This window comes from Giraffa tippelskirchi, chromosome 2, assembly GCF_054371585.1.
Source record: "Giraffa tippelskirchi isolate mGirTip1 chromosome 2, T2T-mGirTip1v1.2.pri, whole genome shotgun sequence".
In the NCBI taxonomy this organism is placed as follows: domain Eukaryota; kingdom Metazoa; phylum Chordata; class Mammalia; order Artiodactyla; family Giraffidae; genus Giraffa; species Giraffa tippelskirchi.
The window spans coordinates 233505603-233528805 of record NC_137276.1 but is presented as its reverse complement, the minus strand read 5'-3'; the positions used below and the strand labels follow the sequence as shown (position 1 = coordinate 233528805).

The following is a 23203-nucleotide window of genomic DNA, read 5'->3' as shown; positions in this document are numbered from 1 at the left end:
AGACAGCTGAAGGGGGGCCTACCGGCTGCTGAAGGATTTGCACCAGGAACCAGCTGAGATCTGAAAACAGAGGAAAGAAAAGAAGGGACTGAATGGGACTGGGGCAGGCTCTTCTCCTCCCGGGCCTCCCCACCCATCCGGCCACCGCTCACCTGGCCTTCTTGGTGTCTTTCTGAGAAAGCCCTGGGGCTTTCCTGCAGCAGCGGGGAGTTCTGTCTGGGGCTTTACGCTCCAGGAAGGACCTTCCCAGTCTTAGACCTGGCATGCTGGTCTCAGCGAACCAAGAGGGTAGGGGATGTGGCGATGATGGCCGTCCTACCTGTAGAGACCTACCTGCCAGACTGGGGCTTTTGACCTTATGGTGCGGAGAAGGCACTGACACCCCACTCCAGTACTCTTGCCTGGAAAATCCCATGGATGGAGGAGCCTGGTGGGCTACAGTCCATGGGGTCGCTAAGAGTCGGACACGACTAAGCGACTTCACTTTCACTTTTCCCTTTCATGCACTGGAGAAGGAAATGGCAACCCACTCCAGTATTCTTGCCTGGAGAATCCCAGGGACGAGGGACCCCGGTGGGCTGCCGTCTATGGGGTCGCACAGAGTCGGACACGACTGACGCGGCTTAGCAGCAGCAGCAGCAGCAACCTTACGGTGACTCGGGGTTGAACTCATCCCCTCTGTGAGGGGCATGTAGGCGCGTCCTTACCGTTGACAGTTGAAACCAGGCTGCCCTCTGTGCCCAAACAGAACTGGCTTGTTTTCCGAGATCCTCTGTGTTGGAGGTGGACCTCAGAGGGTGAACCCCCAAAAGGCCTCCAGATTCTCTGAGGTCTTCCAGGAACCAGGTTCTCCGCTGTCGAGGTTAATGTGCAGGATGTGTGTGTGTTGGGGGGGCGGGTTCCGAGGGAGCACAGCCCTCTCCCTCCTGTCTGTCCTCCTGAGAGCTGAGCGGGGCCCAGGGAAAGTCAACGGGGGGACGAGCGTCCTGAGGGAAGGCCGTGGGTCTGGGTGGCGCTCCCCCACGCCCCGCCTCCGCCCGTGGCGGGAGCCCCGGGAGGCACAGAGGCTTTCGGGAAGAGGTAGGTCCTGGAGGCGCTTTCCTCAGAGCGCATCTAAATAAACGGGTTCCTTTCCTTTTTTAATTATGGGAGTTGACTGCCCAGCCCTCACCTCTGCTGCACAGGACACCTGCCTGACCAGCCTGCAGCCTGCAGCTCAGCTTCTCTTGTCCAGGCCCAGCTAGAAGGTGGTGGCGGGTGGACAGTCAGCCATCAGCCCGTTTACACCCAAGTTCCCCTGAGAGCTGCTGTGGCGACGCGCCAAGGCCCTGAGGTCGAACTCGGGGAACCCGGGTTCTCTCTCTGACCTGCCGCTGCCTCTGGGACATGTGTCCTGTGGGACCAGCCATCTGCTCTGCGTGAGATTCAGTGTCCTCAACTGTAAAACGAAAGGATGGACCCGATTCCAGGGATCCTTGTAGCCACAGACTTACTCTGACTCTGTGGCACACAAGTTGCTTGCTAATTTACAGAATTAGCTCCTCCACACAGAAGGGGTCTCCGCCCACGTTTCTCTTCAGAGCTTTGGCACCCGAGAGCTCACTCATGGCCGGAAAAGCCTTGGGGTCCGTGTTCAGACAGCTCTGGTCTGGAGTAACAGCTTCGTGACCCCAGTAGCTGAATGATCTTGGCCGAGTGGTCCCGGTTTGATTTGGGAACGCCTCAGTTTCCACCTCTATAAAACGGGATTAATAAGAGTAACTGCTTGTGGCCTCTGGACTTGAAGCTGCTCTGAGACCCATTTTGTGATTAGCAGAGACCATTCTCCTTACTTTCCTTAGAAGAAATGCCTCTCTCTGAAGCAGGGTTTCCCAACCTCAGCACTGTGATATTTTGAAATAAATATTTGTTGTGGGTGGTTGTCCTTTGTCCTTGAAGGGTACTTAACAGTGTGGTGGCTGAAAAGCATCCCTGAACATTCATATTCATCTGGAACCTCAGAATGTGACTTTGTCTGAAACACAGATCTTTGCAGATGCAATTATTTACGGATCTTGAGATGAAGTCATCTTGGATTTAGGGTTGACTTTGAATCTAACGACTGGTGTCCTTGTACAAAGAGGAGAGGCCACACCAGACCCAGGGAAGAAGGCCACGTGAAGATGGAGGAAGAGACTGGCATGGTAAAGCTAAGGGCAGGGAATGCCAAGTATTGCTGGGAGCCATCAGATGCTAGGAAAGCGTCTTCCCTAGAACCTTCAGAAGGAGTATGGCCTTGGCAACACCTTGATTTTGGACTTCTAGCTTTCAGAATTTAGAGACAACAAATTTCTGTCGTCTTAAGCCATCTTTTGTGGCAATTTGTCATGGCAACCTTGGGAAACTAATGCAAGCACTGTCTCTGGCTTCTGCCCTCTAGAAGTCAAGAGTACCCTTCTCAGTTATAACAAAAATGTCTCCAGACATTGCAGAATGTTGCTTGGGAGGGGCAAAATAGCTCCCCCTTCCTTTGCCCTTCACTGAGAACCATGGCTCTACTGTGCAAAAATGATAAGAGGAACTGAGCAGAGTGGGAGGAACCTGCGTTTCCATTTCAACCCCACTCAGAACAGCTCTGTGACCTTGGGAAAGTTGCTAAACATCTCTGAGCCTCAGTGTCCACATGAGTAAAACAGGGGTTAAAAAGGTAGTTGGGGGACTTCCTTGGTGGTCCCGGGGCTAGTTTTCATTTTGTTCATTTTCAAATCATTCTCTTCCTGCTTTATCATTGTGATCTCTGCTTTATTTGATTTCCCTTCTCTTGGGAATTCCCTGGAGATTCAGTGGTTAGGGCCCCACATTTCTATTGCAGGGGGCACAGTTTCGATCCCTGGTCAGAGAACTAACATCCCGCATGCTGTGTGGTGCTGCAACAACAAAAAAGGTACTTGGATCTCTCAGAGCCATCACGATGAAGCAATGACGGAGTATGCTGAACGTGCATAGCACTGTGTCCAGCCCATAGCAAACACACAATAAACAGTAACTGAAAAATGGGAGGGGGCGGGGGGGTGGGAAGAGTACCTGCCTCATCAGATGGCAGTGTAGTAGGTACAGAGCTTTGCACTGCACCTGGAACATAGTTATGTATGTATGTATGTATGTATGTATGTGAAAGTCGCTCAGTCATGTCCGACTCTTTGCAACCCCATCAACGGTAGCCTGCCAGGCTCCTCCGTCCATGGGATTTTCCAGACAAGAATACTGGAGTGAGTTGTCATTTCCTTCTCCAGGGGGAACATCGTTAAGCTCTTAGTTACTGGTTACAACCGTTACTCCAGATGGCAGCAAGAGAGTTGCAATCCAGGCCGCTAGCCTCCTCCCGAGTTGCTTCATTTCTGCCCTGTTCCCACCTGCTCTTATTTGGTGGCAAGATGGGTTTGCTCCTGGCACTGGAGTCCAGACTCAGCATTCAGTCGCCATCAGACCCTGGGTTGAGCAGGGACCGTCACAAGAGTATGGGCTATGGAACCGGAGGTCTGGGCTCAGATGCTCAACCCCAAGGGACCTTGGCTGTCAGAGCCTCAGTTTCCCTCACCTGGAAATAGGGGGCATAGCCGAGGATAATTCAAGGGGTTACAATGAGGATCAAAGGAGGAAACATGAGGGGCACAACCTGGAAACAGGGGCTACAGTGAGGGCGAGGCCTTCGCCACTGAGTCCTGAACTGATGGGCAAGGTCCACCTGTGGGCACCCCCTGGGCTGTAAGAAAGCTCTCAGCTCCCTAGACCGGGTGAGCATTCCAAGGGCTCCCAGGAAACTGCAGGCCTGAGGGGACCCCCGCTTTGGGAAGTTGTGTGACCCCATGTAGTCCTAGCTGGTAGACAAGTCACTTCCTGTCTCCAGTTCATCCGAGTCAGGAGAACTGGGCCCTCTGTCCACACAGCATCTGGAATGACAGTCTTGCCCGCTTCCAAATGGACAGCAATGCCAAGTCATCACCCAGGCCTGCCAGCATGGCGCCTCTGGGGAAATCAGAGACAGGTTATTAAACATGAAAATTTCAAATGGAATGCAGTAAATGTGGGCTGATTTGCTAAAAATGCTCGGTTTGGGGGCCACATACCCATCTGCTGCCACTTATTGTTTTTTCTGTGTATGAGGCAAGAAAATCCATTTGAATGGATTCAGATCATTATCATCATTATTATAGCATCTGTCTCTAAAATAAATTATGACTGTTACTTGATATATACAGATTTTGATGCACTTCCCATCAATCAAATGACCAACTTTTATTGTACCTCCTCCTATATGTGGGCTTCCCTGGGGGCTCAGGTGGTAAAGAATTCGCCTGCAATGCAGGAGACCCCAGTTCGATTCCTGGGTCAGGAAGATCCGCTGGAGAAGGAATAGGCTACCCACTCCAGTATTCTTGGGCTCCCCTTGTGGCTCAGCTGGTAAAGAATCTGCCTGCAATGCAGGAGACTTAGGTTCTATCCCTGGGTTGGGAAGATCCCCTGGAGAAGGGCTAGGCTACCCCCTCCAGTATTCTGGCCTGGAGAATTCCCTGGACTGTATAGTCCATGGGTCGCAGAGTCAGACGCGACTGCAGTGCGTCATGTGTACTTAACAGTATACTTAACTGTCATACTGAACAAGAAGATTCACAAGACAGACTAAGAGAAGCCCGCAGTCTGTTCGTGACATTAGAGTAACACAAGTGAACTAACCATTGAGAAGAGAAGCGGGTCACCGTGGTAGGATCCGGGGTGCACACAGGTGGTTGGCGTTTGAGTGAACAGAGCGGTGAAGGGAAGGACACAGCTGATCTGGGTTCAAGTCCTGGGCCAGCCGTGCGTGTTCCCAGGTGGTGTGACAGCTGACGTCTGTGGGCTACCTTCAGTAAAGAAGGTTTTTGTTTCCTGCATTAGGTCACAGATAAAATGTCTCCGGGAAAGCAAGCAAACAAACTTACGTCTTACACCAGAATAAATCACAAATGAATTAAGATTGATAACATAAGATATGAAATCATAAAATTATTAGGTGAAAACTTGAGAGATTTGGGGGAGGACCTATAACGAGGAGGACCCAGAAGCCATAAAAAAGGCTTTTGCAATCAATTATACTACATAATGGAGAAGGCAATGGCACCCCACTCCAGTACTCTTGCCTGGAAAATCCCATGGATGGAGGAGCCTGGTAGGCTACAGTCCATAGGGTCGCTAAGAGTTGGACACGACTGAGCGACTTCACTTTCACTTTTCCCTTTCATGCACTGGAGAAGGAAATGGCAACCCACTCCAGTATTGTTGCCTGGAGAATCCTAGAGACGGTGGAGCCTGGTGGGCTGCCGTCTATAGGGTCGCACAGAGTTGGACACAACTGAAGCGACTTAGCAGCAGCAGCAGCATACTACATAAAAAGAAAAAAGTTATGTATGAGGAAAACAATTCAAAAAGCAGTATCACAAGACCAAAACAAACTGGAGGAAATATTTGCAAGTAGTATCATAAAGTGCTACTTTTTTATATATTCAAAAAATGTATAACAGAAGGCCACCAAGCTAATGGAAAAATGGAATAAATACATATGGCTCTAAAACATGTGAACGTATCCCCAGCCCCACTCAGTTTAAGAGACATGCTAATTATAATCACACCGAAGTGTCATTTTTCATTGGTGAGATGGGTGACATTCAAAGGTCTGACATCACGTGTGTTGGTGAGGGTTTGTGGAAACAGTTACCCTCATTCTCTGCTTGTGGGACGGAATGCGGCTTGATGAGGACTTTGTGGCGATGAATTAGGCATCATGTGTAAGAACTACAAATGCACACACTCTTTAACTCAGCAATTCTATTCTAGAAATTCATCAAATGGACATGCTTACCAATGATACAAAGATGCATGCAGAAGATTATTTTATTTTATTTATTTTGGCTGTGCTGGGTCTTCGTTGTTGCACAAGGGCTTTCTCTTATGTAAAGCAGAGGCTACTCTAGTTTCAGTGCACGGGCTTCTCATTGCAATGGCTTCTCTTGTTGCAGAGCACAGGCCCTAGGCACACCTAGGGCACAGTAGTTGCAGCTCTAGAGCTTGGGGTCAGTCGTTGTGGCACACCGGGCTTAGCTGCTCCAGGGTATGTGAAATCCTCCCAGACCAGGGATCAAACCCATGTCCCTTGTATTGGCACCACCAGGGAAATCCAGAAGGTTATTTCATCGTATCATTGTTTGTATGAGCAAATGTTTGCAAATCACCCAAATGCACATTAGTATGGGGCAGGGTGAACAAACTATGGTTCTTCCAAATGAAGGACTATTCCAAAGCCATAGAAAGGAATGTGGATGCATTTTGTACAGTACAGTAGTACGGAATATACTATTAGAAATACTGTGAAGAAACTGAGAAAGTTGAAAAAAAAAAAAGAAACTGAGATAGTTTCAGAAACATAGTATTATATTACAAATAACCCTGTGAGTAAGAGGGGGAAACACTATACCTATTTCCTCCACTGTGCATAAAATATTCATGGAAAAGTACACAGGAGACTAATTGATAGTAAACAATTGGAACTGAGACAGGGTAGGAGAGTTTTCAAGTATAGCCGTTTACACTTTCTGAATTTTGAATCACATAAATGTATTACCTATCCTAAACAATTCAACAAAATCCCACTGCTGCTGCTAAGTCGCTACAGTCATGTCCAACTCTGTGCGACCCCATAGACAGCAGCCCACCAGGCTCCGCCGTCCCTGGGATTCTCCAGGCAAGAATACTGGAGTGGGTTGCCATTTTCTTCTCCAGTGCATGAAAGAGAAAAGTGAAAGTGAAGTCGCTCAGTCGTGTCCGACTCTTAGCGACCCCATGGGCTGCAGCCTACCAGGCTCCTCCATCCATGGGATTTTCCAGGCAAGAGTACTGGAGTGGGGTGCCATTGCCTTCTCCAACACATACGCATCCAAAAGCGAACCTCTCACCTGGAGCACAGGATGGGATTTTTCTGTCTGTAAAACTCTGCTAGAGGGACTTCCTTGGCAGTGCAGTGGTCAAGAATCCACCATACAAGGTAGGGTTTGATCCTTGGTCAGGGAACTAGATCCTACATGCCTTGAGGCCAAAAAAAGAAAAAGAAAAAGAAAAACAGAAACAGAAACAATATTGTAACAAACTAAATAAAGACTTTCAAAAATGGTGCACATTAGAAGAAAAAAACTTCAATAAAAAAAAAATCTGTTAAACACAAATTACAGAAGGGAATTGAGATCTCAGGGAATTTCCAGAATGATAGAACCACGTAACTATAGCGCTGCTTATAAGATTCTTTTTGCCAGCTTGTTCAGTCGAGAAGCTCTATTGTTCAGCTGAGTTCAAGTGGGCAAGCCGAGGTCCCTGACGTTCTGGAATCCAGAGATTTCAGTGACTCATGAGACCAATGGGTAGAAACGTTCCCTGTGCCAGCAGGCAGCCAGGTGCTCCCAGGGTCCCTGCTTCCCTCCTCCCCACATGCTGTGGACCCTCAGGTAACAGTTACTGGACGTGGTGGAGGAGGGATGGGAGTTCTAGGGAAAGGGCTGTGTGAACCACGTGATTTTTCAATCATAAATGTCCGTGGAGCTAAAATGTCTCCGTGGATAAATGAAGGCATGGAAACGTAGCTGGTGGAAACATAGGGTCTTTCCACTGAGCCCCAGTTGTCAGGGCAAGTTGGAAACAGCCCAGCCTTTGGGCCCGATGTGACTGGAGGGTTTCGCCTGTGACCTGTGGCCAAATCTCCCAAATCACTCTAGAAACTTGGCCTCCCTGTCAAGCCAAAGCAGGAGATTGAATAGGACTTGCTGATTTATCCTGGCCGCTCTAATCAAATTCAGAGCCAAGGCACAGCCCGCCGTGGGGAGGTTTCTGGATGTTCCCTTGCCTCCTAATAACGTTGCCTCCTCCTTCCTCTCTATTTACCACATGCCATTTGGTCAAATTAGAACTTGAACTCAGAAAAGCAGATGCCTCCCTTCAGATAAGATCCAGAAAAGTCCCCTTGTGGGGGATGGGAAGAGAGAGAGGTGTGTCTCCTCAAACCTCTACACAACCACAGAAGTGGCTTCTGATGTAAGACTTATTACTAAATAATGACCTATATGAGGTGACTTTCCTTCGTCCTTGTAAGTTGGGCAGCCTTACGTGGGTGGGGCGCAGAAGAGGAGGCCATCTCCCGTCCTTCCCGAGGACCAGTTCCTTGCCCGAGGTCTCCTGGTGAATGACTCCGGGCTCCTCCAGGCGGCTCTGGTGCCTAGCTAGCTCCACGTGCAGCGCCTGAGCACCCAGATGTTTGCCAGCAAGGGCACTGGGTGGCCCACTCCGTGCCTAACCCTGCAGAGGTGACTTTGGTTCTCTGTTGTCTCCTTGTATTTAAAAAATTGTATTGTAGAAAATCCCCAACATTCAAAAAAAAGTGGAAAGAACTGTCAAGGGAACACCAGGATGCCTACTCTCATGGGCTGACTTGCATCTCGCCCTCCCCTGAGATGGGTCTGCTGGAGTCCCAACCCCCCTTCCCTCAGCACGTGACTGTATTTGGAGTCATTAAGGTTACTTTACAATTCTCTGAGTGACTCAGAGAAGTGATTAAGGTTGAGTGAGGCCATATGGGTGGCTCTGGTCCACTCTGACTGGTGTCCTTTTGAGAAGAGGGGATCTAGAGATACCAGGGGTGTTTGAAAAGGGGAAGAAGGCCCCATGAGAACACAGGGCAAGATAGCTGTCTGCAAGCCAAGGAGAGAAACATCAGGAGAAACCAAACCTTCTGGCACCTTCATCTTGGCTGTCTAGCTTCCCAAAGTGTGAAAAGTAAATTTCTGTTGTTTCAGCCACTCAGATACTCTGCTGCGGCCGCCCTAGCAAACAAATACACCCACCACGTAGATTCTGCAGTTGTTATCATTTTGCTATATTTACTTATCCTCTATTTATCCATCTTATTTTTTTTTTTGGTGAATTTCAAAATGAGCTGCAGATCCCTTGCCCACTTTGAAGAGTAAACTATTCCACAGAGAAGGTAAATGCACACAGGACTGCACCCTCTCTGCCCTGGGATAGTCAGGGAGGCAACTGACCAGTGAATTGCCTGCTCGTGTGCACTTACCGACCAGGAAACTAGAACCTGAAGATAAGTGATCGTGAGGTTTGGTTAGAGAGACCAGGGATGGTGTGAATGCCCCCAAGCCCACCTGGCTAGGACACAGCTGCATTTTTCTGAGGCTCCTTGCTGGTTCTCCCCTGCGTGTCAGGGTGGAGTGGGATCAGCACTTCATGCTGGTCACCAGACGTCCAGAAGTCTCCAGGGTCAGACATCTGGATTCAACCAATGTCTTCAAGATCAGGCCAACTACCTACCGGCTGTGTGTGTCCTCAGGTGCCTGCTTAGATCTTGAGGCTCGTCTGGAGACGAGGCTGATGATTCGGATACACACGGCGTGTGTGGGGACCAGGTAAGGGTGCTGCAGAGTCACGAATGCTCCCCTGGTTGGCGCCTCACCCCGATTTGGGGTAATGCTACATGCTCTGACAAATGCTGGCATTTCAGTGACTTTGCCTCGTGAAAATTTGCTTCCTGCTTGCCCAAGAGCGCGGAGGCTCTGGTCAGAGGCGGCCAGCCTCCTCGCTGGCATTCAGGGATGCGGACACTTTCCATGCCGGCTGTCGCATCACCAGAGGCATCAGCGGGAAGAGTCACGTGGCCACATGCCCCTCACTGAGGGGGGCACTGGGCCTTGCCGCCGCTTCTCAGGGACAGCTCTGCCCCACAGGTGAGGCTCACATCCGGGGGACGTACCAGCCTTCTCCGCCCCAAGCCGCTTCTCAGGGACAGCTCTGCCCCACGGGTGAGGCTTACATCCAGGGGACGTACCAGCCTTCTCCGCCCCAACTCTGAGGAGATCCTGGGACGTCAAGTCAGCAGCTGGGGGTTGAGAGCCCACTACCAGGGAAGGGCCCGGTCGGGGTAGAGGGGGCGCCGCCTGCACCAGGAGAGCAGAGGGGAGCCGGAGAGGGTTAGGGCGGTCTGGCTGGGGGCCACCCCCAGGAGGCCACCTTCTCCCAGGGCCGCCTGAGAGTCCTACTGAACTCTGACCAAGTGACCCGGCTCCTCCTTTGAAAATCGGGGACGGTTGTCCTCTGGAGACTCAGTGTCATAAAGTGCAGGATGTGCTGAGTCCGGTGTTGTCACTGTTCCGTGAGGAGATTTTGCTAAACGAGGCCCAGCCAGCATCAGCCCAGATGCCGCTCCCTGCTCGCATCTCAGGGAGGCCCTCTTTCCTCAGAGTCCTTCTTAACATAGCGTTCCAGGAACTCTGCACCAGTCATCGGAGCTAGCAGAGGAGACAAAAGCCCTTCGCCCTCCCGAGGCCAGGCTGTGGGCACGTATGTCTCTCCATCCTGGTGGCACAGCAAGGGCTTGGCATACAGCAATGTGTTAGTCACTCAGTCATGTCCAACTCTTTGCGACCCCGTGGACTGTGGCCCTCCAGGTTCTTCTGTCCATGGGGTTTTCCAGTCAAGAATACTGGAGTGGGTTGCCATTCCCTTCTCCAGGGCATCTTTCCGACCCAGGGATCAAACCCAGGTCTCCTGTATTGCAGGCAGAGTCTTAACCATCTGAGCTGCCAGGGAAGCCCAAGAGAGAAGAGAGTGGGCTCAATCCCAAATTAAACACGAATTGTTTGATGTGATGATTTGTAGTCAAGGAGCAGGTTGGGAGGTTGGTATGTGGAAAACTACCAAAAGACCCCAAGGGTAGGGGGATCCTGCTAAAGCCACTGAAGAGGATTCTTGCCGAAGGCAGGCCAGGTGATGAGATATCAAGGGTGGGGGGGGGGGATGAGGAATTTGATCAGATATCAAGAGTGAGAAAACATCAAGAGTGGGAGTCTCTCAAAGCTGACTTTGAGGATTCTTGCAAAAACTGGACTCAGCAGGCTGAAAGGGAAGCCCAGGATGGGGGCCTGGTTCAGAGCTTGACCAAAGTTTGGTCAAGGTGAGTGTGTCTGGCAGTGAGAAGGTAGAACCCAGGTCCTCCAGCCTCTTCTGGGAGCCTGGGTCTTTGGGAAGGATGCCTAGTTAGCCAGGATGCACGGTCTCTCTGGGCAGCAAGGGTGGGAGTCACGCGGGGGGTGGGGGATGGGGGAGACGCAAAGCAGACCCCCCTTTGGTGAGCTCAGCAGGAAGCAGGCCTGTGCATGCAGCAGTGGGGACGGGCACACTGGCCTGGTGCCCGGGGCGGCAGGATTCCAGAAGGGTCTTCTGGCCCGGGTGATAAATCCCAGAGCTGAAATTAAGACATAAGACTGTGAAGATGGCACCTGCTGACAGCCAGCTGCAAGAAGGCCCTGGAAACCTTTATTATGAATTCGATTTTGCAGGCAACTCTGCTGGGTGAGCCGGTGCTTGGACCGGTGAAAGGCTGCGCCACAGGCTGGCTGCCTTGAAGATAAGAACTGCTTTCCAGGGGAGAGGAGAGGAACGTGGTCCTCCATCCTGGCCCAGGGCCCTCATGGAGGGCCGTTTGTGTCTCAGGAGTTGCCTCCCCTGGGAGAAGCTGGGGCTGGAACGGGCTTAGAGCACCTCTGGTCCAATGCTCCTGAAACCATTTAACAGACTGGGACTTAAACCCATGTGCTAGGACTTAAACCCGGCCAGAACCCACACTGTCTTCCAGCTGAGATTGCACATCTGGTTTCAGCATGTAATGAAGCTCAGGTTCTTTCTCATCGAAGGAAGAATTCAATGAGAGACAAAGTGATAGGTAAGAAGTAGATTTATTTAGAGAGAAACACACTCCACAGCGTGGGCCAACTTAGAGAAAAAGAGTGGCTCAAAATATGACATAGTTTTCATGGGCTGGGTAATTTCACAGGCTACTGAGGGGGAGGATTATTCCACCTATTTCGGCGGATGGGTGAGGATTTCCAGGAAGTGGGCCACCACCCACTTTTTGGTCTTTGGTGGTTGGCCTCAGAAATGTCTTGGTGCCTCTAGATGAGTCATTTAGCTTGCAGATATGTTACAATGAGCACGTACTGAGGCTCAAGGTCTACTGGAAGTCAAATCTTCTGCCATCTTGGACCCATCTTTGGTTCTAATCAAATGGAATGTCATGTCCTCGGGCTATGCCATTGTTTTAAGGTTGTGCTCTGCCCCCTTCCCTCCTGTTTCACTCCCTTTTACACATGAGAAAACCAACCCCGAGCACAGAAGGGAGTTGCCCAAAGCCACGCCACACGTTACTGTCAACACCGGGGCTGGAGACCAGGACCCCTCATCCCAGGATGGTACGCCTGACTGAGGGGCAGTCAAGTCATGAGCACACCTCCAGGCATTTGACTCAAGGAAATTCAACTGTTAGTGCCTGGAGAGACGAGAGAGTGAGGCAAACTCTGAGAGATACGGAGACAGAGAGAGTGGGGCTGAGGCAGGAAAGAGACAGAAAGAGGCCCTGGGGAGCCTGAGACATGAGGTTCAGAGCAGAGATATGGACATCAGCAGGGCTAGACAGGACCTCGGTGATCCTCTGTTTCGACACCTTTGTTTTGACAATAATGAAACAGTATAGCTGAGTGGTTTCCTTGTATAAAACTTTGGAGAAGTTTGACATGGAATGGTAAAAAATAAATGCTTCGGACGCTTAGAGTGGCCAAACTTCTGTCTCTGAGGGTGTTTGAAATGAGGTTTGAAAAACTGAAGAGCTGCAGTAACATAACCCAGCTCCAGGAAATCTGGGTAAAGGGGACGTAGATGAGCTTTCTGCCATGGGCTGGGGTTCAGGACTGTGTGCCCTCTGTACTGCATTTCCTGATGTTTCTGCTAACAGAGAGAAATGCCCCAGAGAGGAACAGAGCCCTCTCCTCCCTAGCTCCTCCCATCATGGTACGAGCAGATCTTCTCCAATTTCAAAGCTCAGCTCAAATGCCACCTCTTCCAGGAAGCTTTCCCTGATTTCTCACTTGCATCCCTTGCCCCAGCTGGTATCCAGCATTTCCTCCTGTAAATCCCTCTAGATACCCAGCCCCATGTCAGCCACTTTTAATTTTCCACCTCATACAAGTTATCTATGAAAATATTGACGAAAGAGTCCCTATTCCACAGGAACTCCACAAGCCTTGCTCTAATCCTCACAACAAATGAACTAGTTTCATTTCTCCCTACCCTCTCAACAGATAAGTCAGCTAAGGCTCCGAGAGAGTAAATAACTTCCTTAAGTTCAGACAGAGGCAAAAACAGGGCTCCAGCCCAGGTTTGCCTGACTCCAGGGCCTTGACTCTTTCCACGAAGGCTAATGACTCGTACTGAGGGGAGGAACTGTGTCCAGTCATTGTGTCTGGCAGGCGTTTGGCACTCACTCTCTGAATGTTCCTGAATGAATGAAACAGTCGGTGAATGAATGGACGAACACAGGAAGTATCCTTTCTTTTGACGGGTGTAGCTCAGTGGTCGGCAAACTACAGCCTGGGAGCCAAGTCCAGCTTGTGTCCTATTTTTGTAAATAACGTTTCGCTGCAGCGTGGCCACACGCACGCTGCCCGTGTTGTCTGTGCTGTTTCCATGCACAATGGTGGGGGTGCAGTGCAGCAGAGGCTACCCACGGAGGCTAAAACACTTCCTCTCCGGCCCTTTCCAGACAAACGTTGCCGACTCCTGCTGTAGCTCATGGTCTTTGCTAAGCTGATTTAAACAACTGTGCTTACTGCTTCTGTGATCTAGAATGTTGTGTGTGTGCGTGTGTGTGTGTGCACGTGTGCGTGTGTGTATGCATGTGTTTGTGCACTGGGTGCCTATCAAGTGTCAGATTTCCACATGCATCTGGTATATGTCACTTAATCATTTTACAGGAAAGCTTCATCTAAAAAAAGTTTGCCCTGTTGGCTCTTTGAAAATATATACATATTTTAAAACTAAGATTAGCTTTGTGGCCAGCACTTTGGCATAGACATGGTGAAGCGACAGAGACCAAAGACCTTCCCTGGAGTGGAGGCAGGCAGACTGCCCCACCCCATCCCCTCGCAGTGGGGGTGTCAGTGAGGTTGGCCCTGTGAGGCTTGCCAGAATCAAAAGCAGCCTGTTCGACGGCTGACCCTCTGCTTCCTCTCTGCCGCAGGGGCATCAGTATCCCGGGCTCCCAACCCCACCTCCTCCCCTAGGTGCCCCCCAGGACGCTCTTCCTCTCCCAAGCCGCACCCCCTCCGCCCAGTTCATCCTCCTGAGAGGCGAGAAGCCTGCCTCTCCCTTCCTATTCCCAGGAGCTCAGGAATGGCCTCCAGACCCCCGGCCTCTGGGACAGAAGCAGGGATTGGCCAACTCCCATCCCAGATGCCCAGCAGGCCAGGTGCTGGCGGCGCCGGGGGCGTGACAACTCTCAGCCGGCCTCCAGAGGGTGTCCCCCTGCCAGTGCGCCTGGGCCCTGCGCGCGATGACCTGCCCATTCCTCAGCCTCGCTCATCTGCTCACCGTTTCAGGACTGCTCTGTTACTCAGCTTGCTGTTTGGGTGAGTTGCGTGTGTGTGTGTGTGTGTGTGTGTGTGTGTATTGTGTGTTGCTTTGGAAAAAAAAAGACTCTTGGAAAGCCAAGTTGTTCTGGGGAACTTAAATCTTCAAGTCCTCCGCTGGGGTTGGAATTGCCATGTAAAGCAGTTTGACGTTGGAGTTCGTGTGATCTTGGCTCCCACGCTTGTGTGTTCCCCTCCTGTGACCCTGGGTGGCAGGCTGGCAGCTGCTCCCTTGGCTCTGAAGCAGCACGGTGCTCTGTAGTCCGGGGCCACCCTGGCATGGGTGGCCGGGACGTTCTCCATCCAGCCCTCTCCAGGCCGGGTCCTGCGGCTCACCGCCGTCCCACGACTCTAACGTTGTCTTTCAGAGAAGTGCAAACGCCTTCAAGATCTAGGGTCAGAATTCATGTCTCAAGGCACGTGTGGCCTGAGTGGGGTTGAAGCCAAACTGTAGGGTGCAATCTGGTCTGGAATCCGTGCATCAGGCAGGCTGAGAACATGGCTGTCGCTGAGCCGTCTGACTCAGGGTCAGAAGCCCTAGTGGTGCTGTGAACATGTGCCTTCTCCTCTCCGCACCTCAGCTCCTGAGAGGGCACGTTCCACCAGGCAGGGGAGCCGCAGAGGGGGCGGGAGGAGCAGGCTGGGCTCCGGCAGCTGCAGTTAGCGTCTGGCTGCACCTGCAATTTCCCCAGCCTGCAAAGGTAGGAAGTTTGGATCACTTCCTTCCCGTGCCGCTTGATGCAAAACAAGGAGGCAGAAACAGAGGAAGCCCTCTCTACTGCCCTGCGGATGGGCTGGTCTAGTGAGTGAGAGACCTGGATGGCCGTGCTGCTGGGGTTCACCGTGGGGAAAAAGGACTCTGGAGGCGGTTGGGGCCAAATCCCATGTGGTGCAGTTGGGGAAACTGAGTCTCAGGTGGCAGTGGAGAGTCGCGCCGGGCCCCATGGCCCCTTTTGCCTGGATTCACACTGTGATCCAAGCCCCTGAGTTTCCAAGCGTAGGTCTGAGTGAATCACTTTCCAAGACTCAAGGAGGTATCTTGTTCAAAGGGCAAAGACAGCATCAACAACAGCAAAAGGGAAAAACCCCAAACGTATGCAAAAGCCTGAGTCACACCCAGGATTGTCCCCACCCAGGATGTGGCACAGCTGAGCCACACACAGTGGAACTCCGGTGTCGGTGCGTCAGGGCGGGCAGTCCCGAGATTCCCTGGAGGTTGGCATTTCCCGGGGCTGAGCCTTGTGGAGCACCCAGGTTTCTGCAGGCGCCATACGCGCGCGCACACACACACACACACACAGGGCTAAGCCTTGTGGAGCACCAAGGTTTCTGCAGGCCTCATGCACACGCAGACACACACACACACAGGGCTAAGCCTTGTGGAGCACCCAGGTTTCTGCAGGCCCCACACGCGCGCGCACACACACACACACACACACACACAATGTTTTCCATTACAACAGAGCCTCTGGGGCTTTCCAGGCTGGACCCGAGCTCAGACACGATGCCATGGGGGTAGCCTGGCCCAGAGAGACCCACAGGCCACTCGGATGACCCCAAAATAGACGTGTGAAGTCCTGTCTTAGTGACCAGGAGGGAAAGGCAGGGTGGGGGGGAGTGGGAAGCTGTTCCCAAACACGTCCACCTGATGGAAATATTCTGAGCTGGAACGAGCTGGAAATAAACTAGATGGTGCTAAAAACAAACCACTCCAGGGAGCTGGGGGGTGGGGCAGGCAGAAACAGATGGTCCTCATCTGCTGAAAATGAAAGGGGTCTAGGGGTAGGGCCGGGGGGCAGCCCCTGCAGAAGCCTTAACAGGAGGAGCAACGGCCACAGTGTGCTTGCTAGGGGAGCGCCAGCGTCCAGGGGGAGGCCTGGGGTAGGGCTCTGACGGAGCCAGGTCTTCCTCCGGTGGAGGCCACGCAGGGTGTGGGCTGCAGAGGCCCCCGGGCCCTGGAAAGTCTGGAAACAGGAGTGATGAGCAGAGCACCTTCGTGAGCCACCCCCAGCTGCCCCTGGCTGGGAGAGGCCATGCGGAGAACCACAGCTCAGCCCTGGCCGTCCACCGAGGCCTGGCGGGGGCAAAGGAGAGGCTGCAGCTGCCAGTCCAGAGCCAGGTCAGACTGGGCTTCCCCACAGGCAGCCCTCCAGCATCATGTAGCAAAGCCCCACTCCTAGAATAAATCCTTCCTCGCCGCCTCTTGCTAGATGCCCATGGGTACCCTTGTGTGAGTCCTCACTCCTCGCGATGAGGTAGTGGAGCCCGCTGTGTTCAGCAACAGGTGTGACTTGTTGGAGACATTGACACTTTCTGTAATATATCATGTGGTTGTTCCAGGAGCCTCTGGCCTTCTTAGCTCCCGACCTTTACTTCCACACTCAGTCAGTCCAGATCATCAGGAAGGACTCTTTGAACCAGAGTTCAAATCCTGTCTCTGTCACTTACCAGCTGTATGACCTTGGGCGATTGCTTTACCTCTTTGCCTCAGCTAGTGGATCTGTAAGATGGGATCATAGTAATAATAGTACTTAACTCTCAGGGCTGCTCTGAGGATTGTTGTTGTTCAGTCCCTCTTTGCGGCCTCATGGACAGTAGCACATCAGGCTCTCCTGCCCTTCAACATCTCGGAGTTTGCTCAAACTCACGTCAACCCAGTCCATGATGTCACCCAACCATCTCATCCTCTGTTGCCTTCAATCTTTCCCAGCATCAGGGTCTTTTCAAATGAGTCAGCTCTTCCCATCAGGTGGCCAAAGTACTGGAGTTTCAGCTTCAACATCAGTCCTTCCAATGAACACCCAGGACTGATCTCCTTTAGGATGGACTGGTTGGATCTCCTTGCAGCCCAAGGGACTCTCAAGAGTCTTCTCCAACACCACAGTTCAAAAGCATCAATTCTTTAGCCCGCAGCTGTCTTTGTAGTTCAACTCTCACGTCCATACATGACTACTGGAAAAACCAGAGCTTTGACTATACAGACCTTTGCCGGCAAAGTAATGTCTCTGCTTTTTAATATGCTCTCTAGGTTTGTAATAGCTTTTCTTCCAAGGAGCAAGCACCCTTTCATTTCATGACTGCAGTCACTGTAGTGATTTTGAAGCCCAAGAAAATAAAGCCTGTCACTGTTTCCGTTTTTTTACCCATCTATTTGCCTTGAACTTCCAGACGTTCAAGCTGGTTTTAGAAAAGGCAGAGGAACCAGAGATCAAATTGCCAACATCCACTAGATCATCGAAAAAGCAAGAGAGTTTCAGAAAAACATCTATTTCTGCTTTATTGACTATGCCAAAGCCTTTGACTGTGTGGATCACAAGAAACTGTGGAAAATTCTGAAAGAGATGGGAATACCAGACCACCTGATCTGCCTCTTGAGAAACCTGTATGCAAGTCAGGAAGCAACATTTAGAACTGGACATGGAACAACACACTGGTTCCAAATAGGAGAAGGAGTACGTCGAGGCTGTATATTGTTACCCTGCTTATTTAACTTATTTGCAGAGTACATCATGAGAAATGCTGGGCTGGAAGAAACACAAGCTGAAATCAAGATTGCCAGGAGAAATATCAATAACCTCAGCTATGCAGATGACACCACCCTTATGGCAGAAAGTGAAGAAGAACTAAAGAGCCTCTTGATGAAAGTGAAAGAGGAGAGTGCAAAAGTTGGCTTAAAGCTTAACATTGAGAAAACTAAGATCATGGCATCTAGTCCCATCACTTCATGGCAAATAGATGGGCAAACAGTGGAAACAGTGGCTGACTTTTTTGGGGGGGCTCCAAAATCACTGCAGATGATGATTTCAGCCCTGAAATTAAAAGACGCTTACTCCTTGGATGCTTCCCTGATGGCTCAGAGGTTAAAGCATCTGCCTGCAATGTGGGAGACCCAGGTTTGATCCCTGGGTCGGGAAGATCCCCTGGAGAAGGAAATGGCAACCCACTCTAGTATTCTCGACTGGAGAATCCCATGGACGGAGGAGCCTGGTAGGCTACAGTCCATGGGGTCGCAAAGAGTTGGACACGACTGAGCGACTTCACTTTCTACTCCTTGGAAGGGAAGTTATGACCAACCTAGACAGCATATTAAAAGCAGAGACATCGCTTTGTCAACAAAGGTCCATCTAGTCAAGGCTATGGTTTTTCCAGTAGTCATGTATGGATGTGAGAGTTGGACTATAAAGAAAGCTGAGTGCCGAAGAATTGAAGCTTTTGAACTGTGGTGTTGGAGAAGACTCTTGAGAGTCCCTTGGACTGCAAGGAGATCCAAACAGTCCATCCTAAAGGAGATCAGTCCTGGGTGTTCATTGGAAGGACTGCTGTTGAAGCAGAAACTCCAGTACTCTGGCCACCTGATGGGAAGAGCTGACTCATTTGAAAAGACCCTGATGCTGGGAAAGATTGAGGGTGGGAGGAGAAGGGGACGGCAGAGGATGAGATGGTTGGATGGCATCACCGACTCAATGGACATGAGTTTGGGTAAACTCTGGGAGTTGGTGATGGACAGGGAGGCCTGGTGTGCTGCGGTTCATGGGGTCGCAAAGAGTTGGACATGACTGAGCGACTGAACTGAACTGAACTGAACTGATTTGCCATGAAGTGATGGGACTGGATGCTATTATCTTGACTTTTTGAATGTCAAGTCTTAAGCCAACTTTCTCACTCTCCTCTTTAACTTTCATCAAGAGGCTCTTTCGTTCCTCTTCACTTTCTGCCATAAGGGTGGTGTCATCTGCATATTTGAGGTTATTGATATTTCTCCCATAAATCTTGATTCCAGCTTGTGCTTCATCCAACCCAGCATTTCGCATGATGTACTATGCATATAAGTTAAATAATCAGGGTGACAATATACAACCTTGACGTACTCCTTTCCCAGTTTTGAACTAGTCCTTTGTTCCATGTCTGGTTCTAACTGTCGCTTCTTGACCTGCATATGGATTTCTCAGGAGGTAGGTAAGGTGGTCTGATATTCCCATTTCTTGAAGAATTTTGCACAGTTTGTGATCCACACAGTCAAAGGCTTTTGCATAGTCAATAAAGCAGAAATAGATGGTTTTCTGGAATTCTCTTGCTTTTTCAATGATCCAATGGATATTGGCAATTTGATCTCTAATTCCCCTGCCTTTTCTAAATCCATCCTGTACATCTGGAAGTTCCTGGTTCACGTGCTGTTGAAGCCTAGCTTGAAGGATTTTGAGCATTGCCTTGCTAACATAAGAAATGAATACAATTGTGTGGTAGTTTGTACATTATTTGGCATTGCCCTTCTTTGGTATTGGAATGAAAACTGGCCTTTTCCAGTCCTGTGGCCACTGCTGAGTTTTCCAAATTTGCTGGCATATTGAGTGCAGCAGTTTCACAGCATCATCTTTTAGGATTTGAAATAGTTCAACTGGAATTCCATCACCTCCACTTGCTTTGTTCTTAGTAATGCTTCCTAGGGCCCACTTGACTTCACACTCCAGGATGTCTGACTCTAGATGAGTGACCACACCATCGGGGTTATCTGGGTCATTAAGACATCTCTGTACAGTTTTTCTAATTCTAGACTCCTAATTTATCCCTCTCCCTTTCCTGTTTGGTAACCATAAATTTGTTTTCTCTGTGAGTCTATTTTGTATTAATAAATAAATTCATTTGTTTCACTTTTTAGATTCCACATATAATATTATACAATATTATAAGTAATATTGGGCTTCCCTTGTGGCTAAGCTGATAAAGAGCCTGCCTGCAATGCGGGAGACCGGGGTTTGATCCCTGTGTTGGGAAGATCCCTGGAGAAGAGAAAGGCTACCCACTCCAGTATTCTGGCCTGGAGAATTCCATGGACTGTATAGTCCATGGGGTCGCAAAGAGTCTGACACAATCAAGCGACTTTCACTTCATAAGTAATATTATATGATATTTGTCTTTCTCTGACTTAATTCACTTATTATGACACTCTCTAGGTCCATTCGTGTTGCTGCAAATGGCATTATTTCATTCTCTTTTAGGGCTGAGTAATATTCCATTGTATAAATATATCACATCACCTTTATTTCCACACACAGTCAGTCCAGATCGGCAGGAAGGGCTCTGGAACCAGAGTTCAAATCCTGTCTTTATCCACTCCTCAGTCAATGGACATTTAGGTTACTTCCACGTCTTGGCTATGTGAACAGTGCTGCTATGAACATTGGGGTACACGTATCTCTTTGAATTAGAGTTTTCTCTGGATATATGCCCAAGAGTGGGATTGCCAGGTCTCATAGTAGTTCTATTTTTACTTTTTTAAGGAACCTCTGTACTGTTCTCCATAATGACTGCCTCATTTACCCCACTAACAGGGCAGTAGTATTCCCTTTTCTCCACACCCTCCCCCCAGAAGTTATTACTTGTATACTTTTTTATGGTGGTCATTCTGACCAGTGTGAAGTGAGACCTCACTGCAGTTTTGATTTGCATTTCTCTAGCAGCTAGTGATGTTGAGCATCTTTTCACATGCCTATTGGTCATCTGGATGTCTTCTTTGGAGAAATGTCTGTTTAGGTCTTCCGTCCATTTTTTGATTGGGTTGTTTGTTTTTTGCTATTGAGCTGTATGAGCTGTTTGTATATTTTGGAGAGTAATCCCTTGTTGGTTGCATCACTTGCAGATACTTTCTCCCGTCCTGTAGGTTGTCTTTTTGTTTTGTTTATGGTTTCCTCTGCTGTGCCAAAGCTTATTAGTTTGGTTAAGTCCCATTTGTTTATTTTTGCTTTTATCTCTATTGCCTTGGGAGACAGACCAAAGAAAACATTGGTACAATTTATCTCAGAGAGTGTTTCATGGGGCCTTGTTAGAAATTTTCATTTTCAGTTGTCACAACAGCTGAGCTGAGAGGTTTCATATAGGACAGCATCATACACATGTCCCATGCCCCACATGACTGTGAAATGTCACATGGAAGATGCATATCTTTTATAATTATCTCATCCCAGAAGCTAATTCTCTTTCACATCAATATTTGTTGAACTGCTATAGTTCGAAACAGAGTTTTCTGAGGTAACTGCTGAGTAGCGACTACGCTTTGTTTGGTTGGGATTTTACCCAGTACTTTTCCTCATTTGAGAAAATCACTCTTACAGCGGGCAGCTCACTTGAAGCATTTGTGTTGCTGATACTACACCTTGGGTTAGTAGCCGTTGCGTTCACTGTGGTTTCACACACAGGCATGAGCATCCAACTACATCATCAAGTTTTCTGACATGGTAGTGCCAGGCAAAATATGCATATCAAAACATGCATTTAAAAACAAACATGCATTTTTATATCATAAATCGTTTTTCTGAAAGCTCTCTTTTATATTACATTCAGAGCATTACATTGATTTTTAAATGGCATAGATATGTTGTCTTATTTTTGAATTTTATTTTAGGATAACAAAGGGGTCTTTAAAGATACTTCTTACCAATGGGGCCTTGCGTCTGAGGGGGACTGAGGACCACTGGTCCAGACAGCAGGATGCTCCTCTGCCAGGTGCAAGGGTGTAGGTGTGGTCAGAATGATTCCCGGCTAACACAGGCAGCCCGCACTGCGTGCCTTCTGGGAAGCACCCACTGGCTGCCTGATGTCGAGTCAGGCCTTGGATCACAGGGCACAAAGAAAAGACAAGCAGTGTCCCCGGGAGACAAGCCTGAAAACTGGTTTCAGGGCAGAGAGGGGTGTGAAGGGCAATCCACCCATGTTCTGTGAGGTCAGAGATTGGGAGAAGGGGTGGACGAGGCGGTATCATCACGAGACTAGGACTGGGAGCTGGAAAATCAACGGCTCTGGACAATGTTCGAGTAGTATGTGTGTTTGGGTGAACACACATCCACATTTCCGTTGGTGAACATACAGGAGTGAGAGTTGCCGAACCATCGGACGTGGCTGCATTCAGCTTTAGGAGACAATGCGGAGAGTTTTCCAAAGAGGTTGAGGCCGTTTTCTCTCCCACCAGCCAATGAGTGAGAATTCTGGTTGTCCCATGCCCATGCTGACGAATGTCACGTTCTGGCCTTCTCAGTTTAGCCGGTCTGGCGGGCGTGTAGCCGTGTCAGCCCAGTGTTCCACGGTAGCAGGACGAGTAGGCTGTGATCGTGTCCCACGGGGGACTCTGTTCAGCAGCGTGATGACGAAAAGCAGCAATCAGGATACCCTTCACAGACACGATGTCGAGCCAAGGAAGGACACAAGAGTTGCCGTTCATATGAAGCTCAAATGCAGCCACAAGGACTCCCGCAGGCTGGGAGCCAGGGCGGTGGACAGGGAGCGGGACAGAGACAGGGCAGAGACTGGACAGGAACTGAAGGAGCTCCTGCAGGCTGGAGTTTTGCATCTCCACCTGGATGCTGCAGGAATCCCCGGGGGATCTGTGTCCTTTCTGCCAGGACCACCTCAGCACTGAACGTGTGCTAATGTTGAACACCTGGTTGCGAAGCTGAAAGGACCCAAGGCCCCCTCGTCATCTCACTCCTGTGTCTGAAGACATTAGCCTGTAGCTCTCCTGTGAGCACGGGGGACCCGAATGTCTGTGTAGAGTCTGGAGTCAAACGGATGTTTGAAATCTTGGCCCGGGTCACTGCCTCCCCCTCGAAACGGTTCCTTCCAGGCACAGTGTCAAGGGTGTTAGCAGACCCTGCCCTCTCCCCAGCTGAGAGAAGGGGCACCTGACGGGTCTC

At 50.0% G+C, this 23203-nt stretch overlaps 1 protein-coding gene across 7 annotated transcripts in view; it reads left to right on the top strand.

Moving 5' to 3' along the window:
* Positions 1–23203, top strand: part of COLQ (collagen like tail subunit of asymmetric acetylcholinesterase) — a 63575-nt gene that overhangs the window by 8979 nt on the left and 31393 nt on the right. The window contains exons 1-4 of one of the 7 annotated variants that reach the window (XM_081573241.1): positions 7414–7508; positions 9395–9470; positions 11400–11782; positions 14274–14519. The exons of 4 other annotated variants lie outside the window; for them this stretch is intronic. In XM_081573241.1, coding sequence (XP_081429367.1) covers positions 14444–14519 — 76 coding nt within the window. In that variant the 5' untranslated portion in view covers positions 7414–7508; positions 9395–9470; positions 11400–11782; positions 14274–14443. Of the gene's footprint in view, positions 1–7330; positions 7509–9394; positions 9471–11399; positions 11783–14273; positions 14520–23203 lie in introns of those variants that run through there. 2 more of the 7 variants (XM_081573239.1, XM_081573242.1) reach the window with 2 other exon arrangements.